This window comes from Bos grunniens, chromosome 17 (assembly GCF_055505025.1).
Source record: "Bos grunniens cultivar Pamir isolate PY7600 chromosome 17, Bosgru_T2T1.0, whole genome shotgun sequence".
Lineage (NCBI taxonomy): Eukaryota > Metazoa > Chordata > Mammalia > Artiodactyla > Bovidae > Bos > Bos grunniens.
In genome coordinates this window covers 65050514-65076713 of record NC_141181.1, presented here as the reverse complement: position 1 = coordinate 65076713, position 26200 = coordinate 65050514, and the positions used below count along the sequence as shown (strand labels likewise).

The window sequence follows — 26200 nt, the reverse complement described above, 5'->3', positions numbered from 1 at the left end:
CCCCGTGGCTGAGGCAGATTCAAGCCAGAAATGGCTGACAACTAGATCTTACCCCAGATCTGACACCATTCCTCACATTTCTCACTACGGCTCAGCCTGATTCCCTGTCACAAGTGACGATGGCTGTAAAGTTTGCCTGTGGAGCAAGAGATGCCGGAGTCATTAGCTGGGGAAACAAAATTTTAATATTTATTCATAATGGGCACCATATGTTCCCTCTGATTTTTTTATTTAATTACATCATGGCAGATGGCTGGGTGTTAAAGGCCATTAAGCTAATGGCATTTTGCCTTCTCATTTATTTTCTCGAGTTTTTGGAAAGATGAATGAAAGGGGACATCGATGGTGAGCTGTCAGCTCTGGGCAGTGGTGGGTGAGTCTCTGTCCTGGAAAGCGAGGGAGTGGGGAGTCGGGGTTCTGGAAACTCTTCCTGGGAGGTGGGTGAGATGGAAGAGGCAGCGCAACCTGTGTGCACATGGACAAGCTACTGAATCTCCGTGAGCCTTAGCTTGCTCACCTGTAAGATGGGTGTAATCGTGCCCACACTTCACACTCATGAGAGGTCATGTATTGCTTTCCAGGAATCTGGGTGAAGATCTACATTCAGCAGGTTCAGCATAGCACTATTTATGTACAAGGAAGGAAAATGAAATATTTTACATATCTAATGGTAAGGAAAAGATTGGATAAGTCAGGGTATATGCCAAGTAACGGATACCATGGGTAAGTAGTTTATTTAGGTGAAAGGCACACTAATCCTTTTCCTTCCCTGGTGAAAGCTGTTCAGTCGTGCCTGACTCTTTGTGACCCCATGGACTATACAGTCCGTGAAATTCTCCAGGCCAGGACACTGGAGTGGGTGGCCGTTCCGTTCTCCAGGGGATCTTTCCAACCCAGGGATCGAACCCAGGTCTCCCACGTTGCAGGCGTATTCTTTACCAGCTGAGCCACACCCTGCGTGGGGAAGAAAAACAGGGAAGGGAAAACATCAAGGCAAGGTGGTGCTACCACTGAGGGCCCCTGAGGCTGGGGAAGCTCAGGAGCCTGTGCAAAGACAGCCTGACTTACTCCATCAGTGGGGTGAGGGAGCTGCGCATTTAAACACCGACTCCCATCCGTCGTCGACTGAGTCTGCTTCCAAATGGCATTTGGAAGTCAATTCTATAGGTAGGGCACAGCCCTCCTCTAGTACAGATTTAGCAGACGGGCAGAAACGAAAAGGGTGACAGCATTAAGTGTGGATGGCATTTGCAGCCATAGGCGTGCTCATCATGCGTTACTGGGGGAGGTGGTGGGGGGGCATTGTCACTACAGCCATTTTAGAGGACAGATCGTCATTTCCTGGGATAGTCATAAGACGCTCTCACAGTAGGACCCAGGAGTTGCACTCCTAAATATATACACACCCTGTGTTATCTTGGACACATCTATCAGGAAAGAAAGATAATAGTGTTTGCAGAGACTAGGGAGGGGATTCCATTCTGCCCAAGCCATATGAGCTGAGACTTGATGAGGGGGGCCTGTGAAGGAAGATGAGATCCTTGAAACAGGAAAGAGGGGCACTGAGAGGCAAAACCACACATACTCTCTGTAAGTCATAATAAGACGTAACACTGACACTTGCTAATATTTACTCCTTACACCAGTGCTATGAGATAAGTACTGTTATTTCCCCCTTTTTATAGCTGGGGAAACTGAGGTATACAGGGGTTAAACCGTTCCAGGGAGTTAAACTGTTCTAGGGGTTAAACCGTTCTAGGGAGGATCAAGTGGTGCAATGGAAATAAGATGCTCAACACAGTGCCTGTGTATTTCAGTTCAGTTCAGTTCAGCCACTCAGCCGTGTCCAACTCTTTGCGACCCCATGGACTATAGCACGCCAGGCCTCTCTGTCCATCACCAATTCCTGGAGTTTACTCAAACTCATGTCCATTGAGTCAGTGATGCCATCCAACCATCTCATCCTCTGTTGTCCCCTTCTCCTCCTGCCTTCAATCTTTTCCAGCATCAGGGTCTTTTCCAATGAATGAGGCAGCTCTTCGCATCAGGTGGCCAAAGTATTGGAGTTTCAGCTTCAGCATTAGTCCTTCCAATGAATATTCAGGACTGATTTCCTTTAGGATGGACTGGTTTGATCTCCTTGCAGTCCAAGGGACTCTCAAGAGTCTTCTCCAACACCACAGTTCAAAAGCATCAATTCTTCAGTGCTCAGCCTTCTTCACAGTCCAACTCTCACATCCATACATGACCACTGGAAAAACCATAGCCTTGACTAGACACTTTTGTTGGCAAAATAATGTCTCTGCTCTTTAATATGCTGTCTAGATTGGTCATAACTTTCCTTCAAAGGAGTAAGCGTCTTTTAATTTCGTGGCTGCAGTCACCATCTGCAGTGATTTTGGAGCCCAAAAATATAAAGTCTCTCACTGTTTCCACTGTTTCCCCACCTATTTGCTGTAAAGTGATGGGACCAGATCCTATGATCTTAGTTTTCTGAATGTTGAGCTGTAAGTCAACTTTTCCACTCTCTCACTTTCATCAAGAGGCTCTTTAGTTCTTCTTTGCTTTCTGCCATAACGGTGGTGCCATCTGCATATCTGAGATCATTGATATTTCTCCTGGCAATCTTGATTCCAGCTTGTGCTTCTTCCAGTCCAGCGTTTCTCATGATGTATTCTGCATATAAGTTAAATAAGCAGGGTGACAGTATACAGCCTAGATGTACTCCTTTTCCTATTTGGAACCAGTCTGCTGTTCCATGTTCAGTTCTAACTGTTGCTTTCTGACCTGCATACGTATTTCTCAAGAGGCAGGTCAGGTGGTCTGGTATTCCCATCTCTTTCATAATTTTCCATAGTTTGTTGCAGTCCACACAGTCAAAGGCTTTGGCATAGTCAATAAAGCAGAAATAGATGTTTTTCTGGAACTCTCTTGCTTTTTCCATGATCCAGCAGATGTTGGCAATTTGATTTCTGGTTCCTCTGACTTTTCTAAAACCAGCTTGAACATCAGGAAGTTCACGGTTCACATATTGCTGAAGCCTGGCTTGGAGAATTTTGAGCATCATTTTACCAACATGTGAGATGAGTGCAATTGTGTGGTAGTTTGAGCATTCTTTGGCATTGCCGTTCTTAGGGATTGGAATGAAAACTGACCTTTTCCAGTACTGTGGCCACTGCTGAGTTTTCCTGGTTGGCATGTTGAGTTTTTTTGCTGGCATATTGAGTGCAACACTTTCACAGCATCATCTTTTATTGAAATAGCTCACTCAACTGGAATTCCTGTGTATTTGGTATTAGCAAATGCCAGTGGTTTCTGACATTGTTACTATTTAGCCAAGACCAAAAGATAACCACTGACCTGGGCTCCCAGTTTCTTGGAGGTCCCCGGGTGGATCTCCTCCCCAGAACCGTGAAGAAGTTGAACTTTCGCAAACCTGATTTCTCAGCATCTTTTTCTTGGCAAGTTTGGATGGTCAGGGAATCAGCTGGTGTCTGGGCTTGTGCCCTGAGGTCAAGTTCAGGGGGTTGTAGAAAGAGAACCAGGCCCCTGCCCAGCCTTATGGGCTTCCAGCCAGACATACCTGCTCCCCAGAATCTGGAGGGGAAAGCGCGACAGCCCCCCGAGGGAGGGAGCTGTGGGACAAGCTGAACCTCTTGTTTTCCATTCCCTCAGGGCAGCTCTGCCCTGCCCATCATATTCTTGGCAGCTCAGCACCCAAGGTTCATTCTGGTGCTAAAAATAGGCTGTGTTTAGACACTCTGGGGCTCTGGCTGGAAACACGAACTGAAGTAACCAAACACTGTCATTCCCGCAGAGGGGGCCTCTTGGCCTCCCTGTTACGGCAACTCACGCCAATTCACGCCAACCAGGGAGGGAGGCAGGGTAGGGGCTTTGTGCCACTTTCAGCAGATGGGGAAACTGACGCCCAGAGCAAGTCTCACGTGAAATGCAAAGGGATGAAGCTGTGAGAGCCAGCTTGTAAGGAACACCATCTCTGCCCCTGTGAGTGATCTCATCAAGTCCTCCCCAAGACCCTGCAAGGGAGACTTCTAGGGGCTACCTGCTTTGCTGAGAGAAAACAGCAGCTCAGAGAGGTGAAGACACCTGTCGAGTCTTATGCGATTCTGGCTTCCAGCTTGTAACGAACAACTGGAAACAGAGGAGAAGGGGCAGCTGGAGGCCAAGGTGTGCCCGCAGCCCAGGGTGGGACACACATCAGCTACGGAGTCACACCTACTTTGCAGGTTGCTGGGAGGGAGGAGCTGGTTAGAGGCTTGTGAAACCTTCAAACACAGTGTTCCGCCAGTGGCAGTTAGTTCCATTCCCCAGTTCTGTCTGGAGAGACACAGAGAGAGCTTGAGAGAGACTTGGAAAGAGAGAGAGAGAAGGGAGAGGAAGGATGATGGGTGGACAGGAGAGACAGACGTTTCCCTGGGGGAAGTGGGATTGGCTCAGCGGCGGCCCCTGTGCCCTAGGACCACCCGAGGCTGAGAAACGCAGGAGGCTGCTGCAGGGGGCCCTGCATTTGCAACTCCCTCAGGCTGTCACTCGGGGATTTGGCACATGGCAGGGACCTGTGGCGGAGGTTCAAGTTCTCTGCTTCTTCTCACTATTTTCTGCACCAGTGTTCCCTGGGGACTTACCGTCTGCCAGAGGATGGGGCTGGCGTAGCGAGAGCACAGACAGGGTCCCACTTACACGGGGCTCGGAGTCCAGGGCGTCCTCCTTCCAGGTGACCTCCCCCACCCCCCAGCACCGGCAGTCTGGTGTGGGCGACTCGAGTCAGCGCCCGCCTTCCCCGGGAGGAGCCCCCTTCCTCAGAATCCGCACCCCCCTTTCCCCAACCCCACATCCGACACCACCGCTGCCTCAGTCTCTCTGTTCCCTGCCAGCTCCTAATGAGCTCATTATCTTCTTAAAACCCATTTGGCACCCACTTAGAGAAAAGATGTGTTGAAATATAGAAGAACGGGAAGGGAACAACAAAAAGGAACTAGACCCAGAAATACCCTCAGAGAGACAGAGCCACGGGGACACAAGAGGGGAAATACTTGCTGTCTCCATACCCGCAGCAGATGCGCTGCTTGCTGTCGGCAAGGGGCTCTGGAGGCAGCTCACGTGTGCTCACGGGAGGGGAGGCGCTGAGGGCTCTTCTTGAGCACCTACTATGTGCCAGATGTACAATTTTTTTTAACTGGGGTATAGTTGCTTTACAATGCTGTGTTAGTTTTCTAGTATACGATAAAGTGAATCAGCTATATGTGTACATATATTCCCTCCCTCTTGGACTTCCCTCCCACCCTACACCCGCATCCCACCCATCGAGGCCACCACAGAGCACCAAGCTGAGCCCCCTGTGCTCTTCCTGTAGTTTTCAATGCAATCCTCCAACCAATATATTTCGGGGGGAGTGTCAAGCTTCTTATGTCCACTTCACAGGTCAGGAGCCTTGGTCGCTGAGAAGAGGTGTCTTGCCCCAGTCACACAGGTGGTGGATGGAAGAGGCGGGATTTGAGCCCAGATCGGTCTGCCTGCAGAGTCCATGCTCTTGCCTGCATGCCTCTGGAAGGGCTGGTGTCCCCCTCACCGCCTATTCCCATGAGGGCTGCTGGTCTTCCTTCATCCTGGCCCAACTGCGGAAATCTCTGCCATGTGCGTGATTTACATGGAATACCAGGGGACACCCCTCACTGCCCAGAGGTTTTTAAGCTGATAAGAGGCTGGTCTTTCCAAAGTGTCGGTGTAACCATGAAACTTCAGTTATAGTCCAGATTTCTGAGTTTGGCATTCAAGGCTCCCCAGGGTCTGACCCCAACCCACCGCTTCACTGCCTTCTTACCATGCACTAAGCTCCTCTAGTGGCTCAGAGGGTAAAGCATCTGCCTGCAGTGTGGGAGACCTGGGTTCGATTCCTGAGTCAGGAAGATCTCCTGCAGAAGGACATGGCAACCCATTCCACTATTCCTGCCTGGAGAATCCCATGGACGGAGGAGCCTGGTGGGCTATGTACAGTCCTTGGGGTCGCAAAGAGTCAGACACGACTGAGCAATTTGGCTTCACTCAGTAAGCCCCTCAGCTGCCTCCACCGCAGTGCCCTGCCCTGGGTGTGTGCTGCTCCTCCTCCCTAAAGTGTCCTTCTGCTGTTTTCTTCACCCAGAAAGCTGACTCTTCCTGCAAGACCCGCCAGCTTAAAGACCCCTCCCAGAGGGCAGCCGTCTCTGAGTCCCCTCAGGGCAGCTTCAGACCCTCACTTCTCGGAGCTCCCACATTCCGGGGCCTCTTACCCGAGGGTACAGAAACCCCTTGACATGTAAGCCAATATCTAGGAACTTTTGTGCAAGCGCTCTTCTCTGGGCATATGCCTGTAGTTTTTTGTTTTTTGGGTTTTTTTTTTGCCATATTCTCAAAGGAATACAAGACTAGAATAGATGTGTGGTTAGGAACACAAGCTGTGAAATCAGATGAGCCCAGGTTCACAAGCCAGCTGCCACTTACCAGCTGTGTGGCCTTGGACAAGTTACTTTATCATCCTGTGCTTTATTCCTCTCCTCTTTGAAATGGATCTAGATCTGCCTCATTGTATTGACATGATGATTAAATCAGGGCATTGTGTTTGTAGAGTGGTATCTGGCATATAATAAGTGCTCGATAAACATTAGCTGTTAATATTAATTTCTGTTCTATATCTTATATATACCTCTACTATGGGATTTATCATTGTCTCTCTGCCTGGAAAATCCCATGGACAGAGGAGCCTGGTGGGCTACAGTCCATGGGGTCCAGAAGAGTTGGACACAACTGATTTCGACTTCACTTTCACATTTCACTTTCATGCATTGGAGAAAGAAATGGCAACCCACTCCAGTGTTCTTGCCTGGAGAATCACAGGGATGGGGGAGCCTGGTGGGCTGCCATCTATGGGGTCACACAGAGTCGGACATAACTGAAGTGACTTAGCAGCAGCAGCAGCTCTAATATAGTGATTTGATATGGTGATCGTTTAAATTGCTCTCTCCCTCAGTAAACTCTGAATTCTTTGAAAGCAGCAACTCCGAGTTGTTTTTTTTTTTTTTTCAAATTATTTATTTCTGCATTCCAAGCACATGCATGGTAGGCAAGTAACACATGTTGCTAAATGAATGGAGGAATGGGTGGATGAATGGGTGGGTGGAGAGCTGGATGAATGAGTGGGCTGCTCCAATTCAGATGAATAGATAGATGAATGAATGGGTGATGGATGGATGGGTGGATGGATTAATGAACAGATTAATGATGAATGGATGGAGGGGTAGGGGAATTGATGGATAGATTAAAGAATGAATGATGGATGGGTGAATAGATTGTGACTTAATGGATGGATGGATGGGTAGGTGGACTGCTGGGTAGATTAAAGAATGACGGATGGATGAACAGATAGTTTGACCCCACAAGAGCATGCATTTGGGGCTGTCTTGTTCATTGAATAGTTCCAAGTGCTTACAACGATAGTGTATGTAGGTGCTCAGTACTTAATTCTTGAATGAATAGGATGGCATATGTAGGAACACTGGACTCTACCTCACACCGCAGTTAAACTCTCATGCTGCTGTCTGGATTTGGTAGGGGCTGTCACCATTCAAATCACCCATTGGCTGGCTGACAGTTGACTCCTTTGCAGTGGCCAAGATTGTCATGAGGCCCCCTGCTGGTGGTGATATGAAACCACATAAGGCAAATGGAGTTCTTTTTTTTTTTTTTTTTTTTCCATTTTCTAATTTACAATCTATTTTCTTCCAGACTGCTGATCCTGAGTGTTTACTGAAAAAACCATGGTTGTCAAACCTTTGTGCTCGTGATCATCACCTGAGAGCACCTGGTTACACCTGTAGGCTTCCTCCTCAACCAGAAATTCCGATTGGAGAGATTGGGAATCTTCATGGGTAGCCAGGCTCCCAAGGGATGCTGAATCAGACGCTCCTCAGACCACACTCTGAGGGGCCCTCATACAATGAGCCACCACTGGCCACTGGGAGCAGGTGGAGACGGGCTGCTGCTTCAGGGGCTGTCTCGGAACTCCCAAGTGATGTCCTGACCGTGTGGGAGAAAGAGTCAAAAAGGCGGGGGTTCGGAGCTGTGCTTTTGTGTTCAGACCGTCCTAGGTTCCAATCCCACCTCCACCACTCACCAGCTGTGTATCCTCAGTTTCCTCATTTGTAAAATGGGAAATAGGCACTTCCCATGGGAACATGGGGAAGAGTAATTAATACACATGGAAGGCTCCGTACAAAGCAGAGCATGCCATGCATAATAAATACTGAGTGAATGCGTATGTTGCTAAATAATTCTGCTTTCCTTCCTTCTCCTTTTCTTCCTTGGATAAAAGAGAGGGACTCTGGGTTTGAACTCTTCCATGACAACGTGATCCCGGTGAGAGAAGGAACTGTGTCTCTTGGGTTCACAGCTTTATTCCCAGCACCTAGAACAGAGCCTGGAGGAGGGCATGGCAACCCACTCCAGTATTCCTGCCTGAAAAATCCCATGGACAGAGGAGCCTGGGGGCTACAGTCTACATGGGGCCCCAAAGAGTCGGACAGACTGAAGCGACTTAGCACACATGCAGGACAGTGCCTGCTACACAGTAGGTCTTCTATAAATATGTGTTTGGGGGAAAAAAAATGAACAAATTTGATCTAGTTCAGTATCAGTCACGTCCAGCAGACAGTCTGGCAAAGACCTAGGAAGTACATTTAGACTTAAACTAACCCCCATGAATCAGCATATATTTGACAAATATGCAGACGTATGGGGCTTAGGAAGGGCTTCCCCCATGGCTCAGCAGTAAAGAATCTGCCTGCAATGCAGGAGATGCAAGAGGTGCAGGTTCAATCCCTGGGTTGGGAAGATCCCTTGGAGAAGGGAATGGCAACCCACTCCAGTATTCATGTATGAAAGATCCCATGGACAGAGGAGCCTGGTGGGCTACAGTCCAAAGGGTCGAAAAGAGTCAAACATGACTGAGCACTGAGCAGTGGGGCTTAAGGACCTGAGTTTGTCCAAGATAAAGCTTGTCCCAAGACGAGGACCAGCAGGAGTCGCTTTTACCCAGCACTGCTGGGTTCTTTGGGCCACTGGTTTCCTCCCTCTCTGGACTCTGCATTCTCCCCTCCCCTGAGAATGTTCAAGAAAGCTTCACATTCTGGCCTCTGCCAGGAGGTTTCTTATGTCTGTACCTGTGCTCTTTTGCAGGTGGCAGCCCTGAGCCCTAATGCTTCACCAGATGAAAGGCTGCCCGCTTGTGTTTCCACCAGGTGGACAGACTGAGCTTGGTCCCCAGCTGGGAAAGAGGCCCTCCGTGAATTAACCTAGGTCCTATAGGCCTGAGCAACCAAGAACGGGCAAGAAGCGAACTCCAGCTGCCTGTGAACCCTCACAAAATCCTCCTCCGATTGCTATTTTCCAAGTTCTTTGGGAATTCTGCGGCAGAGAACAAGATGTAGGAACATGGGACCAACTCCTGAGTGCCCTGAGCCTCAGAACCCCTTTCATGGCCCAGAGAAGCCCACCCTGACCTCAGGAGGGCTGGGGAAGCCTGTCCTCTCTTCTCTTGGCGTCAGCCAAGCATTGGACTTGCCCTCCTGCCCTGGACTTGGCAGTCACCTTCACAGCGGGATTAAGACTGAAGACCCCCAGGGGCTCCATCCCTAAGGGAAGCTTAAGAAACAAAGCCCCCCTCCCTTCTCTCCTTGGACCACACCCCCCCAAGCCCCAGCTGAGCCCCAGCGATCCAGTCCGGAATGATCCCACTATGGCCAAGCTCTGGTTCAAATTCCAGCGGTACTTCCGCAGGAAGCCTGTGCGTTTCTTTACCTTCCTGGTGCTCTACCTGACAGCTGGGAGCCTTGTCTTCCTTCACTCTGGTTTTGTGGGTCAGCCTGCCGTCTCCCAGAACCAGGCCAACCCCGCTGTGGGGGCCCCAGTGGAGGGCGCTGAGCTGACCTTCCTGGGTGACTTAAATCTGGGCAGAGGCTTCCGGGACACAGGTGAAGTCTCAAGCATCGCCCGCAGGTACGGACCCTGGTTCAAGGGCAAGGACGGGAATGAGAGAGCCAAGCTGGGGGACTACGGGGGAGCCTGGAGCCGGGCCCTCAAGGGGAGGGTCGTCCGGGAGAAGGAGGAGGAGCGAGGTAAGAGGGGTGAGCCTCTGGGCTGGAAGGTGGCTGAGGACAAGGGAAGGGGGATGATGATACTAATAATATTATAGTAACAGCTGCCAGTGTTCAGTGTTTCCTAGAACCAGCCATTATATATGCAGGAGGTTTCACAGAGGAGAAAATTGAAGCTCAGAGACTTTAGGTAGCTTGCCCAGGGTCACACAGCTTATAAACATCCACGCTTAGAGCTGAACCCTGAATCTGTCAGAGTTCAACATCTGACCCTCCCATGCAGCCCTTTATAGCCCTTGTTACATGCACCTGAAAATCGAAACCCCGAGCATCTATTGAGCACTTACTAAGGGCCAGGTACTTTTCCAAGCACTTGACAGGCATCAAATTACAGCCACAACCCCATGTGATAGGTGCTATTATTCCCATTTTAAAGATGAGGAGACTGAGGCCCCGGGAGCCTAAGGTCACACAGCTAGCTAGTGGCAGAGCTTCTGTTCTGCTTAGCCGGATCCCTTGGTGAGGGCGCTTAGGGGACTTCGTTTCGTTGCATTTTCTTAGCCTGTCACAGTCAAAGTGGGCTTTTCTTCCTAAGTACATCACCTCACTTGATTTTCACTACACTCCATGGACTTAAGGAATGTGATCCTATGCCCAGTTAACACACATGGAAACAGGCTTGGAGAAGTGAAAACTTTCCCCAAGGCCACATAGCTGGTCAGTGACAAGTTCAAAGCAGACACATCTGGCCTGGATGCTGGCTCTATGACTACTTCCCAGGGTCAACTGATGTCCCCTCATCGGAGCAGCGTTCTGGGGAGGACCCCACAACTCCTGCAATTCATGAGATTAACACGAATGGACATTTCCAGAATCACAGCCAGATGGTTTGGGAGGATCTACCACCAATCAGGACAGAAGGAAAACCTCCCCAGCCCTTGTGTTCCCTGCCACATGTCACACTTCCGCTGTCATTCAACTTGTGGAAAAACCCCTTCTCCCACCGTGGAAGGAAGCAGGGCTATTGGAGGGGACTCGTCCTGGGGAGCATGTTTCCCTGCTTCAGTCCCAACCTGCTTCTGGCTCAGGAGCCATCCAGAAGACCCCATCATTTTACCCTCAGGAATTTTCTAGAATTCCACTTCCTTGAAAACTTCACAGGGCAGTGAAGGAGAAGGCGAGAGGTAGCAGAATGGCTTAGGGAACTTGGATTCATAGTCCAACTCCACTCCAACCAGTCACACAGTCCAAGCAAGTGGCTTGGCCTTTTCATCCTCAGTTTTGTCATCTGTAAGATGGGAACAATGGCCTCCTTCCTGCCAGGCTTCTCCTGAGAGTTTGATGAGACATGATTATGGAAACACCTGGCATGTTGCCTGCACAGAGTCGAGTCTTAGGGGTGATCAGGAAGGTCTGTGGATCCACCTGGGTAAGGGACCCCATCTTGTAGGCATAGCTGAGGTGTGAGGTGCTGCCTTGATGGAGAAATTCTCTCACTGCCTTCTCCAATCACCAAGCTTCATCTCATCTCAGCCACTCCAAACTCCTTCTGCTACTTTGCAAGCCCCATCAAACTTAGGATAAATTCCAGAGCCCCCAGCATGGCCCACCATGTTGTAACACTTGGCATTATATGTTGTAACATTAACATGTAACACTTCCCACCCACTTCACCACACATCTTAAACACACCAATCCCGTTCCTACCTCAGGATCTTTTTATAGTTAGTCTCTTCCATCTGGGATGCTCTTTCCCATATCTTTGCATGGCTCCCTTCCTCCCTTCCATCAGGTCTCCAGTCAAACCATGGCATCCTGTAGCGGTCTTCCTGGAATGCCCTAAAGTAGCCCCATTTTGTGCCTGGTCAGGACCACGTTCCCCAATTCTATTTTTGTCACAGTACCTATCACCATCTGAAAGTATCTTGCTTTTATTTGCTTCCTTAGTTTTTTAATTTTTGAAATGTTATTTACTTATTTTATTTTTGGCTGCTCTTGTTGTGAAAAGCAGGGCTAGTCTCTAGTTTCAGTGCACAGGCTTCTCAGTCCAGTGGCTTCTCTTGTTGTGGAACACAGGCTCTAGGCATGCGGGCTTCTGTAGTTGTAGCAGGCAGACTCAATAGTTGTGGCACGGCATGTGATATCTTCCGGGACCAGGGATCGAACCAGTGTCCCCGGCATTGCAAGGTGGATTCTTAACCACTGAACCACCAGGGAAGCACTTTGCTTCCTTGTAGTCTATCTCTACTACTAGACTGTCAGCTCCATGAAGGCAGAAATGGGTACCTGTCCCGATTGCTTCGTTCTATCAGCACCTTGGACAGCACCAGAAACAAAGATGGTACTCAGTAGCTACTGGTTGTATAAAAGAGTTATTGGATGCACAAACGAAGGAATGACCAGCCTGCTGCCTGGCCACAGCTCTACTCATCCTCCAGGTCTCAGCTTAGTTCACCTGCAGAAAATTGTCCTGACCCCCTCTGCTGCTGCTAAGTTGCTTCAGTCGTGTCCAACTCTGTGCGACCCCATAGACGGCAGCCCACCAGGCTCCGCCATCCTTGGGATTCTCCAGGCAAGAACACTGGAGTGGGTTGCCATTTCCTTCTCCAATGCATGAAAGTGAAAAGTGAAAGTGAAGTCGCTCAATCGTGTCCAACCTTCGAGACCCCATGGATTGCAGCCCACCAGGCTCCTCTGTCCAAGGGATTTCCCAGGCAAGAGTACTGGAGTGGGTGCCATTGCCTTCTCCGACCCCCCTCTAGGCTTGATCAAATGTTCCTTCTCTGTACTCCCTGCCATGGCCCTTATGTGAATGGTAATTTCCTGTGTTCGTTGAGGTCCTCTAATAGAATATGATTCCCTAATGGCACAATTGATACATCCAACAACAATAGAAACAAATAGAATGAAATACCACCGCCCCTGTTCCAGGTAGTTACTACCATTGCTTGAGCACCTCCTTCATGCCAGCCACTGTTCCATGTGCTTTTCATATGTTATTTGAATGAGATGATATATGTAAAATGCTTTTCAGATCTCTTGGCTTTTAATAATAGGTCACTTAATAGTTTCTGCCACTAGTATTAATAGTAGTAGAAATAGTAGCTAAATATATATTGAATGGTTATTATAGGCTAGACCGTCATTGCCTTATGTAATTATCACAACGACTCAACAAGTTAAAGACTATTATTATCCTATTTTACAAATGAGAAATTTTTAAACTCAGAAGAAGTCACTTACCCCAGGTTACCCACGTGGTGAGTAGAGGAACTGAGGTTTGAAGCAAGATTCATTTAATTCCAAAGCTTGTGAGCCCTCTTCTCTACCATGCTACCCCACCCCTTGCTTCTGGAAATCTTAGATATTTTATAAAGTATAAAGAGAGACAGAAGAGAAAATAAAGAAGCCTGGAGCGCAGAGCTCTCATCAGGCAGCTTTGAAGTCAGGCAGTCTTATTAAGAAAACACAAATTCAGACTGTCCTTGATTAACTTATTCAGAGTTCGGCAAGGAAACACAACATATTAGATTAACGCTAATAAAAATGAGACGCTTCCTTGACCTGATGCTAAACACATTTGGTTATCTAAAGTTGGCAAGGGCTCTGCTGGATGCAACGATGCAAGACTTAAGCTGTAAAGGACTCGGAGCCCATCATGGGACAGGAAGGGAGGGTGGAGCTGCTCCCAGGCTGGGCTGGGGTTGGGCAGGAAGTCTGACTTCCCGGGTGGAGCTGGCACCTGCAACGTGCCAGTCACCTTGCTAGGCTTTCGAGATCCTGTGCTCTGAGCAGCCACATGAGGGTTCAAATTCCAGTTCTGTGGTAGCTTGTGAAGCTCTTTGGGCAGGTCACCTCAGTTTCCTTTGGGAGGTAAAAGGTACTTAACATCAGATGTCTGTTGTGATGATTATATAAGATAAATCGATGGCATGCTCTCTAAATGCCAGGCACTGTTCTAAACACTTTGAAGCTGGTACATCCCATAGTCTTCTTGGCAGCCCAGTTAAGTAGACACTGTCATTAACTCCCCCTTCCAGGGAGGAAATGGAGGCACAGAGAGGTTAGGTAACTTGCCCGAGGTTAACCAGCAGGAGGAGAGGATAAATCAATATTTGAACCCGGGAGGTTTGGATCTTACACTTGAACCCTAAGCACTACATCGTCTCAGTTCTCAGTGCACAGACAGTGTTCAGCACAGACCCTGGACCCCAGTAAGCACTTAGTGCGTGCTGGCTATTATTATTAATATTGTAATCCTGTAGGAGAGAACAGAGGTGATGTGACTTGCCTTAGGTGACCCCGTTGCCGGGAGCACAGCCAGGAGCTGACTCCAGTTTGATTTCAAAATCTGTGCTGTTTCTGTTTCCCCCACCCCAGATTACAGAGGGTGTTGGGCTGGGCTTGAAGAAGGACACAGGAGATTTAGTCAGCATTTTTGGAAGCAACCGCAGGGCTCCCACTTCCCACCTCCTCCAGCAGAAGATGCAATCTATGCAGGTTATGGAGGGTCAGCTCTGGGTCAGACTGTGTGCTCATACTCAGCCTTATGTCTGTAGGAAGTATTAAACTCTTTTCCATAGGTGAAGAAACAGAGGCTCAGAGGGGTTAAAGGACTTGTCCCATGTCGCACAGGTGCCAAGTGGCAGAGCAGACTCCAACCCGACTCTTGTTTACATCCAAAGCTCTTCTTTTAAAAAAAAAATTTTTTTTTGTTTGTTCTTGGTTGTGCAGGGTCTTTGTTGCTGCATGTGCTTTGCTCTAGTTGCAGCTAGCGGGAGCTACTCTCTAGTAAGGGTGCCCGGGCTTCTTGTTGCAGAGCATGGCCTCTAGGACGAGCAGGCTTAGCTGCTCTGAAGCGTGTGGGGTCTTCCCAGATCAGGGATCAGACCATGTCTCCTGCATTGGCAGGTGGATTCTTTACCACTGAGCCACAAGTTCAGTTCAGTCGCTCAGTTGTATTTGACTTTTTGTGATCCCATGGACTGCAGTACACCAGGCCTCCCTGTCTATCACCAACTCCTGGAGTTTACTCAAACTCAGGTCCATAGAGTCGATGATGCCATCCAACCACCTCATCCTCTGTCATCCCCTTCTCATGCCTTCAATCTTTCCCACCATCAAGATCTTTTCAAATGAGTCAGCTCTTCACATCAGATGGCCAAAGTACTGGAGTTTCAGCTTCAGCATCAGCCCTTCCAATGAATATTCAGGACTGATTTCCTTTAGGATGGACTGGTTGGATCTCCTTGCAGTCCAAGGGACTCTCAAGAGTCTTCTCCAACACCACAGTTCAAAAGCATCGATTTTTCAGTTCTCAGCTTTCCATAGTCCAACTCTCACATCCATACATGACCACTGGGAAGACCATAGCCTTGACCAGATGGACCTTTGTTGACAAAGTAATGTCTCTGCTTTTTAATATGCTGTCTAGGTTGGTCATAGCTTTTCTTCCAAGGAGCAAACATCTTTTCATTTCATGGCAGCAGTCACCATCTGCAGTGATTTTGGAGCCCCCCAAAATAAAGTCTCTCACTGTTTCCATTGTTCCCCATCTATTTGCCATGAAGTGATGGGACCAGATGCCATGATCTTAGTTTTCTGAATATTGAGCTTTAAGCCAACTTTTCCCTCTCCTCTTTCACTTTCATCAAGAGGCTCTTTAGTTCTTCTTTGCTTTCTGCCATAAGTGTGGTATCATCTACATATCTGAAGTTATTGGTATTTCTCCCGGCAATCTTGATTCCAGCTTGTGCTTCATCCAGCCTGGCATTTCACATGATGTACTCTGCATAGAAGTTAAATAAACACAGTGACAATGTACAGCCTTGACATACTCCTTTCCCAATTTGCAACCAGTCTGTTGTTCCATGTCCGGTTCTAACTGTTACTTAAAAAAGATCCAGAGCCACCAGGGAAGCCCCCAAAGCTCTTATTCTTAACCACTGAGCTATATTGTTCATTGTTCAGTCACTCAGTCATGTCCGACTCTTAATAGAATCCCAACTCCATTCATTCATTCATTCATTCTGTATTTATTGCATGTCTGTTTGCCTTGCCTGTGCTGGGAGATGGAGACACAAGAATGATTCAAGCACACTTTTTCTTTTTTTGGTCTGAGGAATAGTCATACCCTCCAGGAGAAAGAAAGACAAGTAAAAAGATGAATTATATTTTAGAATATAACTTTTTTCTTGATCATCAAAGTCACATATGCTTATTGTAGAAAAATTAGAATACACAGCAAAAAGAGATAAAAGTTAAAATAGCCCAGAGGCCCACCATCCAACAACAGTCATGATCAACCCTGTTGAGGTATCACCTTTTTGGTCTTGTTTCCTCCCTTATGGGTTTATTTCTAAAGAATTGTTGTTCAGTCACTAAGTCATGCCTGACTCTTTGCAATCTTATGGACTGCAGGCTCGAGGCTCCCCTGTCCATCACCATCTCACAGAGTTGAGTCAGTGATTTCTAAACGATGGAACACTGTATATATATATATATATATATATATAGCATCATGTCATGCTTTCCCCCACTATAGCACTTTTTCATTTTGTTAAAAATTCTTCCACAGTGGGCCTAAATTCTTCATACTCTGAAAAAATAATGCCCAGTACTTGGAAAATTGTTTAGAAAGTGCTAAGGTGGGGTAAACCAGGGGACTCTGGGATCCCAAGGGAGGGATCCGGTTGGGTCATGGGGCTGTATCATGCCTTCCTGAGGGGAGGAGATAGTTGAGCTGAGCCTGTTAGGATCCTTGGGCCCTGACCAAAGTGAAAGATGCGTCCCTTCTACCCCTAGGGAACCTAGATATGAGCAGGAATTCCAGGAATGCAATTTCCTGCACAAGGAAGCCCAGAGAACCCTGGAGTGATCCTCCTGAGGGACAACTTTCCAAGACAGTGAAGAGTCCCCAGCAGGAAAGTAACTGTTTCTCTTTTCCACAAAGAGATCAGCCTTCTGGTCAATTTTTTTTTCTTACAGTCAATTTTAAAAATACCCCTGTAGGGACTTCCCTGGTGGTCCAGTGGCTAAAACTCCATGCTCCCAATGATCGGCCAGGTCCGGTCCCTGGTGGGAGAACTAGATCCCGCTGCAACTAAGAGTTAACCTGCCTCAGCTTAAAGATGGGCTTCCCTGATGGCTCAGTGGTAAAGAATCTGCCTGCCAATGCAGAAGACACGGGGTCAATCCCTGGTCCGGGAAGACCCCACATGCCATGGAGTAACTAAGCCCATGTGCCACAGCTACTGAGCCTGTGCTCTACAGCCCGGGAGCCACAACTACAGAGCCCACGTGCCGCGACAACTGAAGCCCAAGCACCCTGGAGACCATGCGTGACAACAAGAGAAGCTACCACGATGCGAAGCTGGAGTACCGCAACCAGAAAGAAAGCCTGCACAACAGCAAAGACCAAGCACAGCCAAAAATAAAATAAATAAATAAATTTCTTTCCAAAAGAAGAAAAAGGTCTCGTGTGCTACAACTAAAGACCCAGAGCAGCCAAATAAATAAATAGTTTTTAAAAATATCCCCATATTGGTGTTCAAGGGCTGCTATAGCAAAGTACCATGAACTGGGTGGCTTGAAACAACAGAGATGTATTACCTTGCAGTTCAGGAGGCTAAAAGTCCAACATCAAGACGGGCTCTCAAAGCCCCTAAGAGGGAATCTCTTGCAAGCCTTTTCCCCAGCTTCTGGCATCAGTGGGAACTCTTGGCCTTCCTTGCAGCTGTAAAACACCAGTTGTTGCCTCTGTTTTCACACGGTCTTCTCCTTGTGTCTCTGGGACTTCAGAGAGCTGCTTGCCGCTTTCTTATAAGGACACCAGTCATGTTGGATGGGGACCCACCTACTCCAGTATCACCTCATAATTAATTACATCAGAAGTGACCCTATTTCCAAAGAAGGTCACATTCTGAGGTACTGGGCTTAGGACTTCAACTGATCTTTTTTTTATGAGGGGCACAGTTCAACCCAAAATACCTTTATGTTGGTTTTCTTTTTTTTTAATTTTCATTTCATTTCTTTGGCTGTGTCCGGTCTTGGCTGTGGCACGTGGGATCTTCATTACATCATGTGGGATCTTTGGTCACGGTGCACTGACTCTCTAGCTGTGGCATGGGCTCAATGGTCGCAGCAAGCAGGTACTTGGTTGCCCCAAGGCACGTGGGATCTTATTTCCCCAACCAGAGATTGACCTTGCGTCCCCTGCACTGCAAGGAGAATTCTTAACCCCTGGACCACCAGGGAAATCCTACACACTTATGTTTTATTTCCACTTTTTAGGCAGGACCTTGAGTACTACAGCCAGCCTACTTGCAATGGCAGGATTAGAACCCAGATCTGGTAGACTCTGAAACTGGTCCTTGAGGACACTGTAATACCTCCTGTCTGCAAATCTGCTCACAAACAATAAATAAGAGGAATACAAATTAGCACATGTTTAGCTATCCTCTTAACAAATTACCTTTATTGAAGAGAACAACGTTGCTTGAAAAGGAAGATTAATTGAAGCAAAAGAGGGGGAAAAAAGGACAGGAAAGGGGGAAAAATAGTCAGGAAAGCTCTTTTCCAGATGCTTGTGTTCTCCTGGGCTCACCCCTCACTGGTTTCCGCGCTTGAGATAAATAGCAAGGCTGGGATGGGACTTTGCCGTTTCAGCGATATTCGGATGGCTGCTCCGACGAGCTGATAGATTGTATGAACTCAGCCATTAATTCACCCTCGAGTGGCCCGTGAATTTTGTCCCTGTTTTACATACCCGACCTCCCCCTCATCTCCGGGAGATTCTGCCACTGCAGCAGAACTTGAGGAAAATCGGAAGTGGGTTGGATGGTAGCCCACCCCCTCCCACCCCGTCACCCCACCATGAGCTTATCTCTAACTGGGCAATAGAGCTCCGGCGACAGGGTTGCCGGTCGTGTTGGCCACAGCCTGCACTGAGGGTCAGGAGGGAAAGAGTCACCAGCCCTTCCTTGCCCGGGGCAAGGAGGAAACAGATTCAGTATCCGTTTCCTGACCCAAAGAGCTCAGCCCATCCGTCAGGTCACAGTATATAGCATGCCCAGGCTTCTCCAGAGCAGCCGTGAAGGGGACTGCGAGTCCCTTTTTCCCTCCTGTGGACAGAGGAAGAAGAGGAGGTTCATCTGTTCCCACATCAAGTCTTTGAGCGGCTGTTGTGTGGGTCATCTCAGCCTGTTGCCTGGTCTGGTGGGAGGGTTAGGGAAGGGATGGTACAGCATTTAAAAGCCCAGGCTTTGGGGCAGATGGACCTATGGTCGAGTATTAACTCCTCTTCCAAAAGACCCTCCGTCTCCCATCATCCCTCCAGGAAGGTCTCTCTGGCGGGATGGAGAAGCCTTTCTCCCAAGCCGAGACTAAGTGTGGTACACAAGAAAGGGCAGCCTAAATAGGGACGTAGTCTGGGCTCCCCCAGCTGGGTGGACTCGAGCAACTTAGCTTGGCAGTCAGCATATTAGTCAGTGCTCCTGTGATGGCAGGTGACAAAAAACCCACCTTCAATCAGCTTCAGCCAAAGAAGAAAATGTAGTGTGTCTTGTCCCCAAACTACCGAAGAGCCTAGGTTGTCAAATGAATGAATTGTGCCATTCTCTTCCTAACTCTCATCTCTGCTTGCTTCTGACTTAGCTTGGTTCTCCTGCACAGACTGACTTTGTGCCAGGGATCTTGGCTGTTGGTAATTCTGGGCTTAGAAAATACCAGTATCACAACTCAAGGGAGACAGGCTTCTTTCTCCCAGCTTTAATCTATAAGAATCCAAAGGGTAGGTCCTGTGTCCTTCCCCAGAGCCATCAATCACTGGCTGGTGGCAGGTGCAATATGATCGGCTCTTCCAAGGTCAGCGTCTCCCCAAGATGAGAGCAGGTAGGGGCTCCCCAGGTGGCACTAGTGGTACAAATCCGCCTGCCAGGGACGGAGGCGCAGGTTCCATCCCTGGCTCGGGAAGGTCCCCTGGACAAGGCAATGGCGACCCACTCCAGTAGTCTTGCCTGGAAAATCCCGTGGACAGAGGAGCCTGGCAGGCGGGCTACAGTCCATGGGCGTTGCAAAGAGTGGGACGTGAGTGAGCATGCACACGTGTGTGCAACAGAAGAACACGAGGATAGGGTGCTTTGAAGGCACAAAGAGTACCATGACAGCCCACCCATTCACCCGTGTGTACATATGCTCACACACCTATTAATTTGATTATAAAACTCTCATCTAACACAATCCAAAATCCCACCTATAGTCAAATGCACCCACCCTCACCCTCTGGCGAGACCACCCATGGTCATAGTACTTCCAGCTCCAAGCCCAGCATTTCTGGGTTGTGAGCACTCATCTCCCTCAGGACTCAGTGTGGCACCTTATGATCCTGAGGCCTGTGGGTCAAATGGAAGTGAAGCCTCCTCAAATGTACAATGGCTGGAGGACAGATCTGGGCTTAAATTTGAAGCGAGATGCTTCCAAGCCGTAGGCACACAGGCAGATTGCATCATTTCGAATTCTACTTAGAAACAAGTAAGATGGAGTAACATGAGTGGGGACCAGCCAGAAAGCATATACGTATGCCAGATACAAAGATTCACTTCTAAGACAGGGAGATGGGACAGTCATTAGGATCAGTCTCTTCATCTATAAGATGGATTAATAAGAAGGGTGTGAGGACCAAATCTTTTTAAATGAGGAATGGCACATAGTAGACAGCACATAGTAGGTACTCGATGCATATTCTCCCTCTCACACACACACAGCTTTTGACCTGATGACAATGACCTCATTCTGCCAAAATAAACAACGGCTCCCTCCCTTTCCCTTTCCCTTCCTCTCCTTCCTCCTTTTTCTTTCTCCTCCTGCCCATCCTTGGACACTCTGTCCTCTAGTGAACTATTGAACTAAGGTTACTTGCCAACCATGGCCCATGGAAGTTCTCTCTCCCAGCCCAGATGCAAACTTACACACACACACACACACACACACACACCCCTCCCCGGGCCATGCTTCCCTCTGTGACACAGGAGAGTCATCCATTGTTGAACAAGCACAGGGACAAGATGTCGGCTTTTCCAGAGCTGTCACCATCTGACGTCCCTGCTCCAGGGAGGCAATGTTTCTTTTAAAGATGGACTGTTTTTAGTTGACCAAATCACCTCTGTCTTATGAAAGAAATTCAAGGTGATCAGGGTTGAGACACATCTCCAGCGAGGCTGACAAATTTTGCACCTCCTAGGGCGGCGTTGAGGGGACACAATTTCTCCTTAACGAGCCTGTATCCTCTGCTAGACCCTGTTCTCCATCACGAGTTGGGGCAGGGGAGTGGCGAGGAGCCCACAGTTTAAATAGACAGCAGCCTAGGCCTGAACGAGATCAAGTGGCATGTAGCATTTTCCTCAATCATTCTCCAGGAGGGCCATTTAATTCCAAGGGCTGGCTGGGTCCTCAGGCTCACCTCCAGTGACTCCCAAATGCAAGAGCACTGGGTTGGGGTCCGATAGACCTAAATTTAAATCTTTATTCTACCATCAGTTAGTTTCAGGTCTGGGACAGCTCACTTCACCTTTCTGGGCCTCTGTTCAATCATCTAAGAACAGAGTCTAAGCATGCCAGGAGCCACTGCACCTGGGTCATTGCAAAGGTCCCCGGATCCACAGAGAAACCAGAGGGACTTTCCTGGTGGTCCAGTGGCTAAGACTTCACCTTCCAGCACAGGGGACGCAGGTTTGATCCCTAGTCGGGGACAGGAGCTCTAAGATCCCACATGCCTTCCGGTGAGAAACCAAAACATAAAACAGAAACAGTATTGTCACACATTCAATAAAGACTTTAAAATGGTCCACAGCAGGAAAAAAAAAAGTCTTTAAAAAAAGAAAAAGCAGAGAGAAACAAGGAGGGCAGTAGTTCAGAACATGGGCTCTGAAGCCAGGTTGCCTGGGTCCAAACCCAGCCCCATGGGTATAAGCTGTGTTTCCTTGGGCCGCTGACTTAGCCTCTCGGGGCCTCAGTTTCCTCTTCTACATTGATGGGGAATATTAATAATTCCCTCACAGGCTCATTCTAAGGATCCACAGAGACAGTATGAGTAAAGCACTTAGCAAAGTGCATGTCCAAATTAATAATGATTGTAAGAACCCACGGGAAAAGCCTTGATAGACTGTAAAGTACCGTCTTCGTGTACTATTTACCATGACGTGTAAGAACACACGTACTAATCTAAGAAAACTAAGTGAATGGTGTATCATTGGATGGTTGTTTAACATAATTCAAGATTTTCCTCTGAGGGACTCCCAGGGTGGTCCAGAGTTTAAGACTTTCCTCTTGCAGTGCAGCGGGTGTGAGTTCGGTCCCTGGTTGAGAAGCTAAGATCCCACGTGCCTCACGGCCAAAAACCCAAAACAGAAAGCAGAAGCCATATTGTAGCAAATTCAATAAAGACTTTATAAAAATGATCCACATCAAACAGAATCTTTAAAAAATTTTTTCCTTCTGGATGAAAGCCTTTACCTTGGCTCACAAGGTGGGAAAACTGGGAAGAACTTAAAACAGAGCCGTGAATGGCTGGTTTCTTATCCCACTCACCTTAACGACATGCCTATTATATGCAAGACCCTGTGGAGGACATGTTTATGCAGATAAGTCCATTTTAACCTCACTGGCCCGATATTTTCATCCCCACAGTGAAGGAAACTGGGCCTCAGAGAGATTAAGCGGCCCAAATGCACTGGAATGTCCCCAAAGTGAGACAGTGATTTGGATATTGAGGTGTCCAAGTCCAGTGCTCCTTCCAAGAAAAAAAATAACCTTAAGTCATCTTGTAGAAATGACGGCAGGCTGTCAACGGATCAAGCTCTTCAGAGCTGTCTTAATAAGAGTCCCGTGTGCTTGGCGCTTAGGGAATGAGGCTAGCTCAGGTTGCTGGGTGCCCAGTTGCCATCAGTAGAGCCCAGGGGTGTGCCCTTAACCCTGGCTATGCAAGGTCCCTTCCTCCCCTCTGTTGGCCTCCAGGGCCCACAGCCTTACCCACGGGACTCCACTGCCCCCGTAGACCAAGCTCTGCCAGTGCACACAAGTTTCAGGCTCTCTTGTTTCCACTTTACTGCTCAGAGGAAGGAACTGGTACCAAGAGGTCAACAAAGCCACATAGCTAGAGGCATACTCGTCATTTCTGAAACGCTTTCAGCTTTGTCTCCTTCCCCCACCACCCCAGATCTTACTTTTCTCATCTTCCCAAAGCTAAGTACATCGGCTGCTACCTGGATGACACCCAGAGCCGGGCCCTTCGAGGCGTGTCCTTTTTCGACTACAAAAAGATGACCGTCTTCCGTTGCCAGGACAACTGTGCAGAACGGTAGGGTCCCAGGCTCCCTGCATTCAGGCCTCTTCTTTCGCAGCTTCCTACCTGTGGTGGTCTTCCTTTTTTTTCCGTGGGAGGACATATGAAGGATGGACAATGTGACTTTAAGGGAAGGATGAGGCAACGGTGTGTGTGTGTGTGGGCATGCTTGTGCACATTCTCTTGCCTGAAAAATCCCATGGACGGAGGAGCCTGTCTCATGGACGCTGGAGATCAAGAGTAGGGAGTTGGTCTGTAGGAATCTGTGTGCAGTTATGTGAGGCTGTGCCTAGGTGTGAGTTTACAGTGTACACTCTGCAGAGTGATATGTTTGTGAGCTTAATGCCAACATCGAATTGCCTTTAAATAATAGTGGCTGTGAGTGCTGGAGTCTCTGTGGATATGTTGGCAAGGGTCCAGAATTGTGGGAAAAGCACGAGTGAGTGTTTACGTGCTGGCGAGTGTGAGTCTGTGGGCGTGAGGCTTGTGAGATGCCTGTGGGAAAGCTGAGGTGGGAGCCTGCAATCAGGGATATTTCGTGGTTCCCCAGTCAAGAGACTGTTCGTTCCTGCCCCAGGGAGAAACACTCACCTGTCCAGGCAATGTTTTCCAATCTAAGGAGAAAACAATGTTCTCGATGAGAACAGGCCCTACGGGGAGGGAGCTGACGTTTAGAGAGTAGACAGACCCCAGGGGACGGCGAGGGGGGACCCTGGGGCCAGGCCTGGGAACAGCCCTGCTGTCCGGGAGGCACCGAGCAGTGAGCAGACCTGCCCTCCCCCATGCCCTGGGACCCCGGCCCGTGGCGGTTTGCGGGAGGCCTCTAACATGCTGACCTTCAGACTCGAGCCTGATGCCTCTGGAGGTCACAAGCTCTGGAAGAGCTTGGCTGCATGGCTGGAGAGGAAATGGGCAAGTGGGTGGCCAAGGGACCCTTCCCTCTCTCCCTGATTGGGAAACACTGTCCACTTTATAATCAGCTTCCAGAACAGTCCACCATCAAAATCCTGAACACAGGACCACCTTCAGCTTAGGAGAGACTCCCAGCTCTCTAGGATATTGATTGATTAATTTATTTATTGGACTGTGGGGAGACGGAGGTAAATGGCAGGGCATGGCCTCAGAGGGGTCTTGTGGGGGCTGAAGAGTTAGTATTTGCCAAGCAAATGTTTGAGAACAGTGCCTGGCAGACGGCACGTGTAAGCTCTTGCTGTTCTGCGGCCCAAGCCTGCTCATGCTTCTGTCCCCCGACTAGCTGGGGAGCCCCTTGGAGGCAGGGCCTTGGCTGACTCACCTCTGGCTCTATCTGGAAGCACGTGTGGGCTGCCAACAAGCGTGTGAGGAACCAAACTGAACTACGCAAGTTGATCTGACTCATGTTCTGAAGCTCAGTCTTGGCTGTCGCCTCCTGAGAAGTCTCTCCTGGCACCCCAGGCATGTTGGGCGCCTCCTGCATTTCCACCATCGGCGATATATTCCATCTCACCCTCATCTCACTGTGCAGCCCTTTTCTAGTTATGTGCTTGTCTCTGCATCCAAGCTGTGAGCTCCAGGACGCGCGTGTCAGCATCAGCCGGGATGTGAAAGTCGCTGTCGTGTCCGACTTTTGCAACCCCATGGACTATACAGTTCATGGGATTCTCCAGGTCAGAATACTGGAGTGGGTAGCCTTTCCTTTGTCCAGGGGATCTTCCAAACCCAGGGATTGAACCCAGATCTCTGGCATTGCAGGCAGGTTCTTTAACAGCTGAGCCACAAGGGAAGCCCAAGAATACTGGAGTGGGTAGCCTATCCCTTCTCCAGCAGATCTTCCGGACCCTTGAATCGAACCGGGTCTCTTGCATTGCAGGCAGATTCTTTACCAACTGAGCTATCAGGGAAGCTCACCTGAGATCTTTCAAAACAAACTGCTGGGCCCCACCCACCCCCAATTTTCGATTTGCTGGGTTTGAGGTAGAGTCCAAGAATTTGCATTTTTAACAAGTTCCCAGATGATACTGGATGCTGCTGGTCCCGGGACCATGGTTGGAGCCCCGCTGCTCTGACTTGCACATCCAGCTGGGAAACTTTCAGAGCTCCTGCTGTCCAGTAGTGGTCCTTCCATCAGTGCGTCCGGTTGTACGTGACGGGCCCAGGGACACCTGAGAACCACGGCTTCGGAGAGACAGAGAGGTGGAAGAAGGAGGCTGACCCAGCCCCAGGACGCCCAGATAGTTTACGATGCTCCTGCTGCATCTGCAATTTGTTTTGGGGGCTCCAAAGTCACTGCAGATGGTGACTACAGCCATGAAAACTACAGCAAGCAAGATGCTTGCTTCTTGGAAGAAAAGCTATGACCAACCTAGATAGCATATTAAAAAGCAGAGACGTTACTTTGCCAACAAAGGTCCATCTAGTCAAAGCTGTGGTTTTTCCAGTGGTCATCTACGGATGTGAGAGTTGGACTATGGAAAGCTGAGAACCGAAGAGTTGATGCTTTTGAACTGGTGCTGTAGAAGACTCTTGAGAGTCCCTTGGACTGCAAGGAGATCCAACCAGTCCATCCTAAAGATCAGTCCTGAATATTCATTGGAAGGACTGATGTTGAAGCTGAAACTCCAATACTTTGGCCACATGATGGGAAGAACTGACTCACAGGAAAAGACCCTGATGGTGGGAAAGATTGAAAGCATGAGGAGAAGGGGATGACAGAGGATGAGATGGTTGGATGGCATCA

At 48.7% G+C, this 26200-nt stretch overlaps 1 protein-coding gene across 10 annotated transcripts in view; it reads left to right on the top strand.

The window, feature by feature from the left end:
* Nucleotides 1-26200, top strand: part of WSCD2 (WSC domain sialate O sulfotransferase 2) — a 115449-nt gene that overhangs the window by 52896 nt on the left and 36353 nt on the right. For 8 of the 10 annotated variants that reach the window (XM_086348475.1, XM_086348479.1, XM_086348476.1 and 5 more), the window contains 2 exons: nt 9229-10166; nt 23385-23499. In XM_086348475.1, the coding sequence (XP_086204601.1) occupies nt 9788-10166; nt 23385-23499 (494 nt within the window). In that variant the 5' untranslated portion in view covers nt 9229-9787. The remainder of the gene's footprint in view (nt 1-9228; nt 10167-23384; nt 23500-26200) is intronic. The other 2 variants (XM_086348482.1, XM_086348481.1) reach the window with 1 other exon arrangement.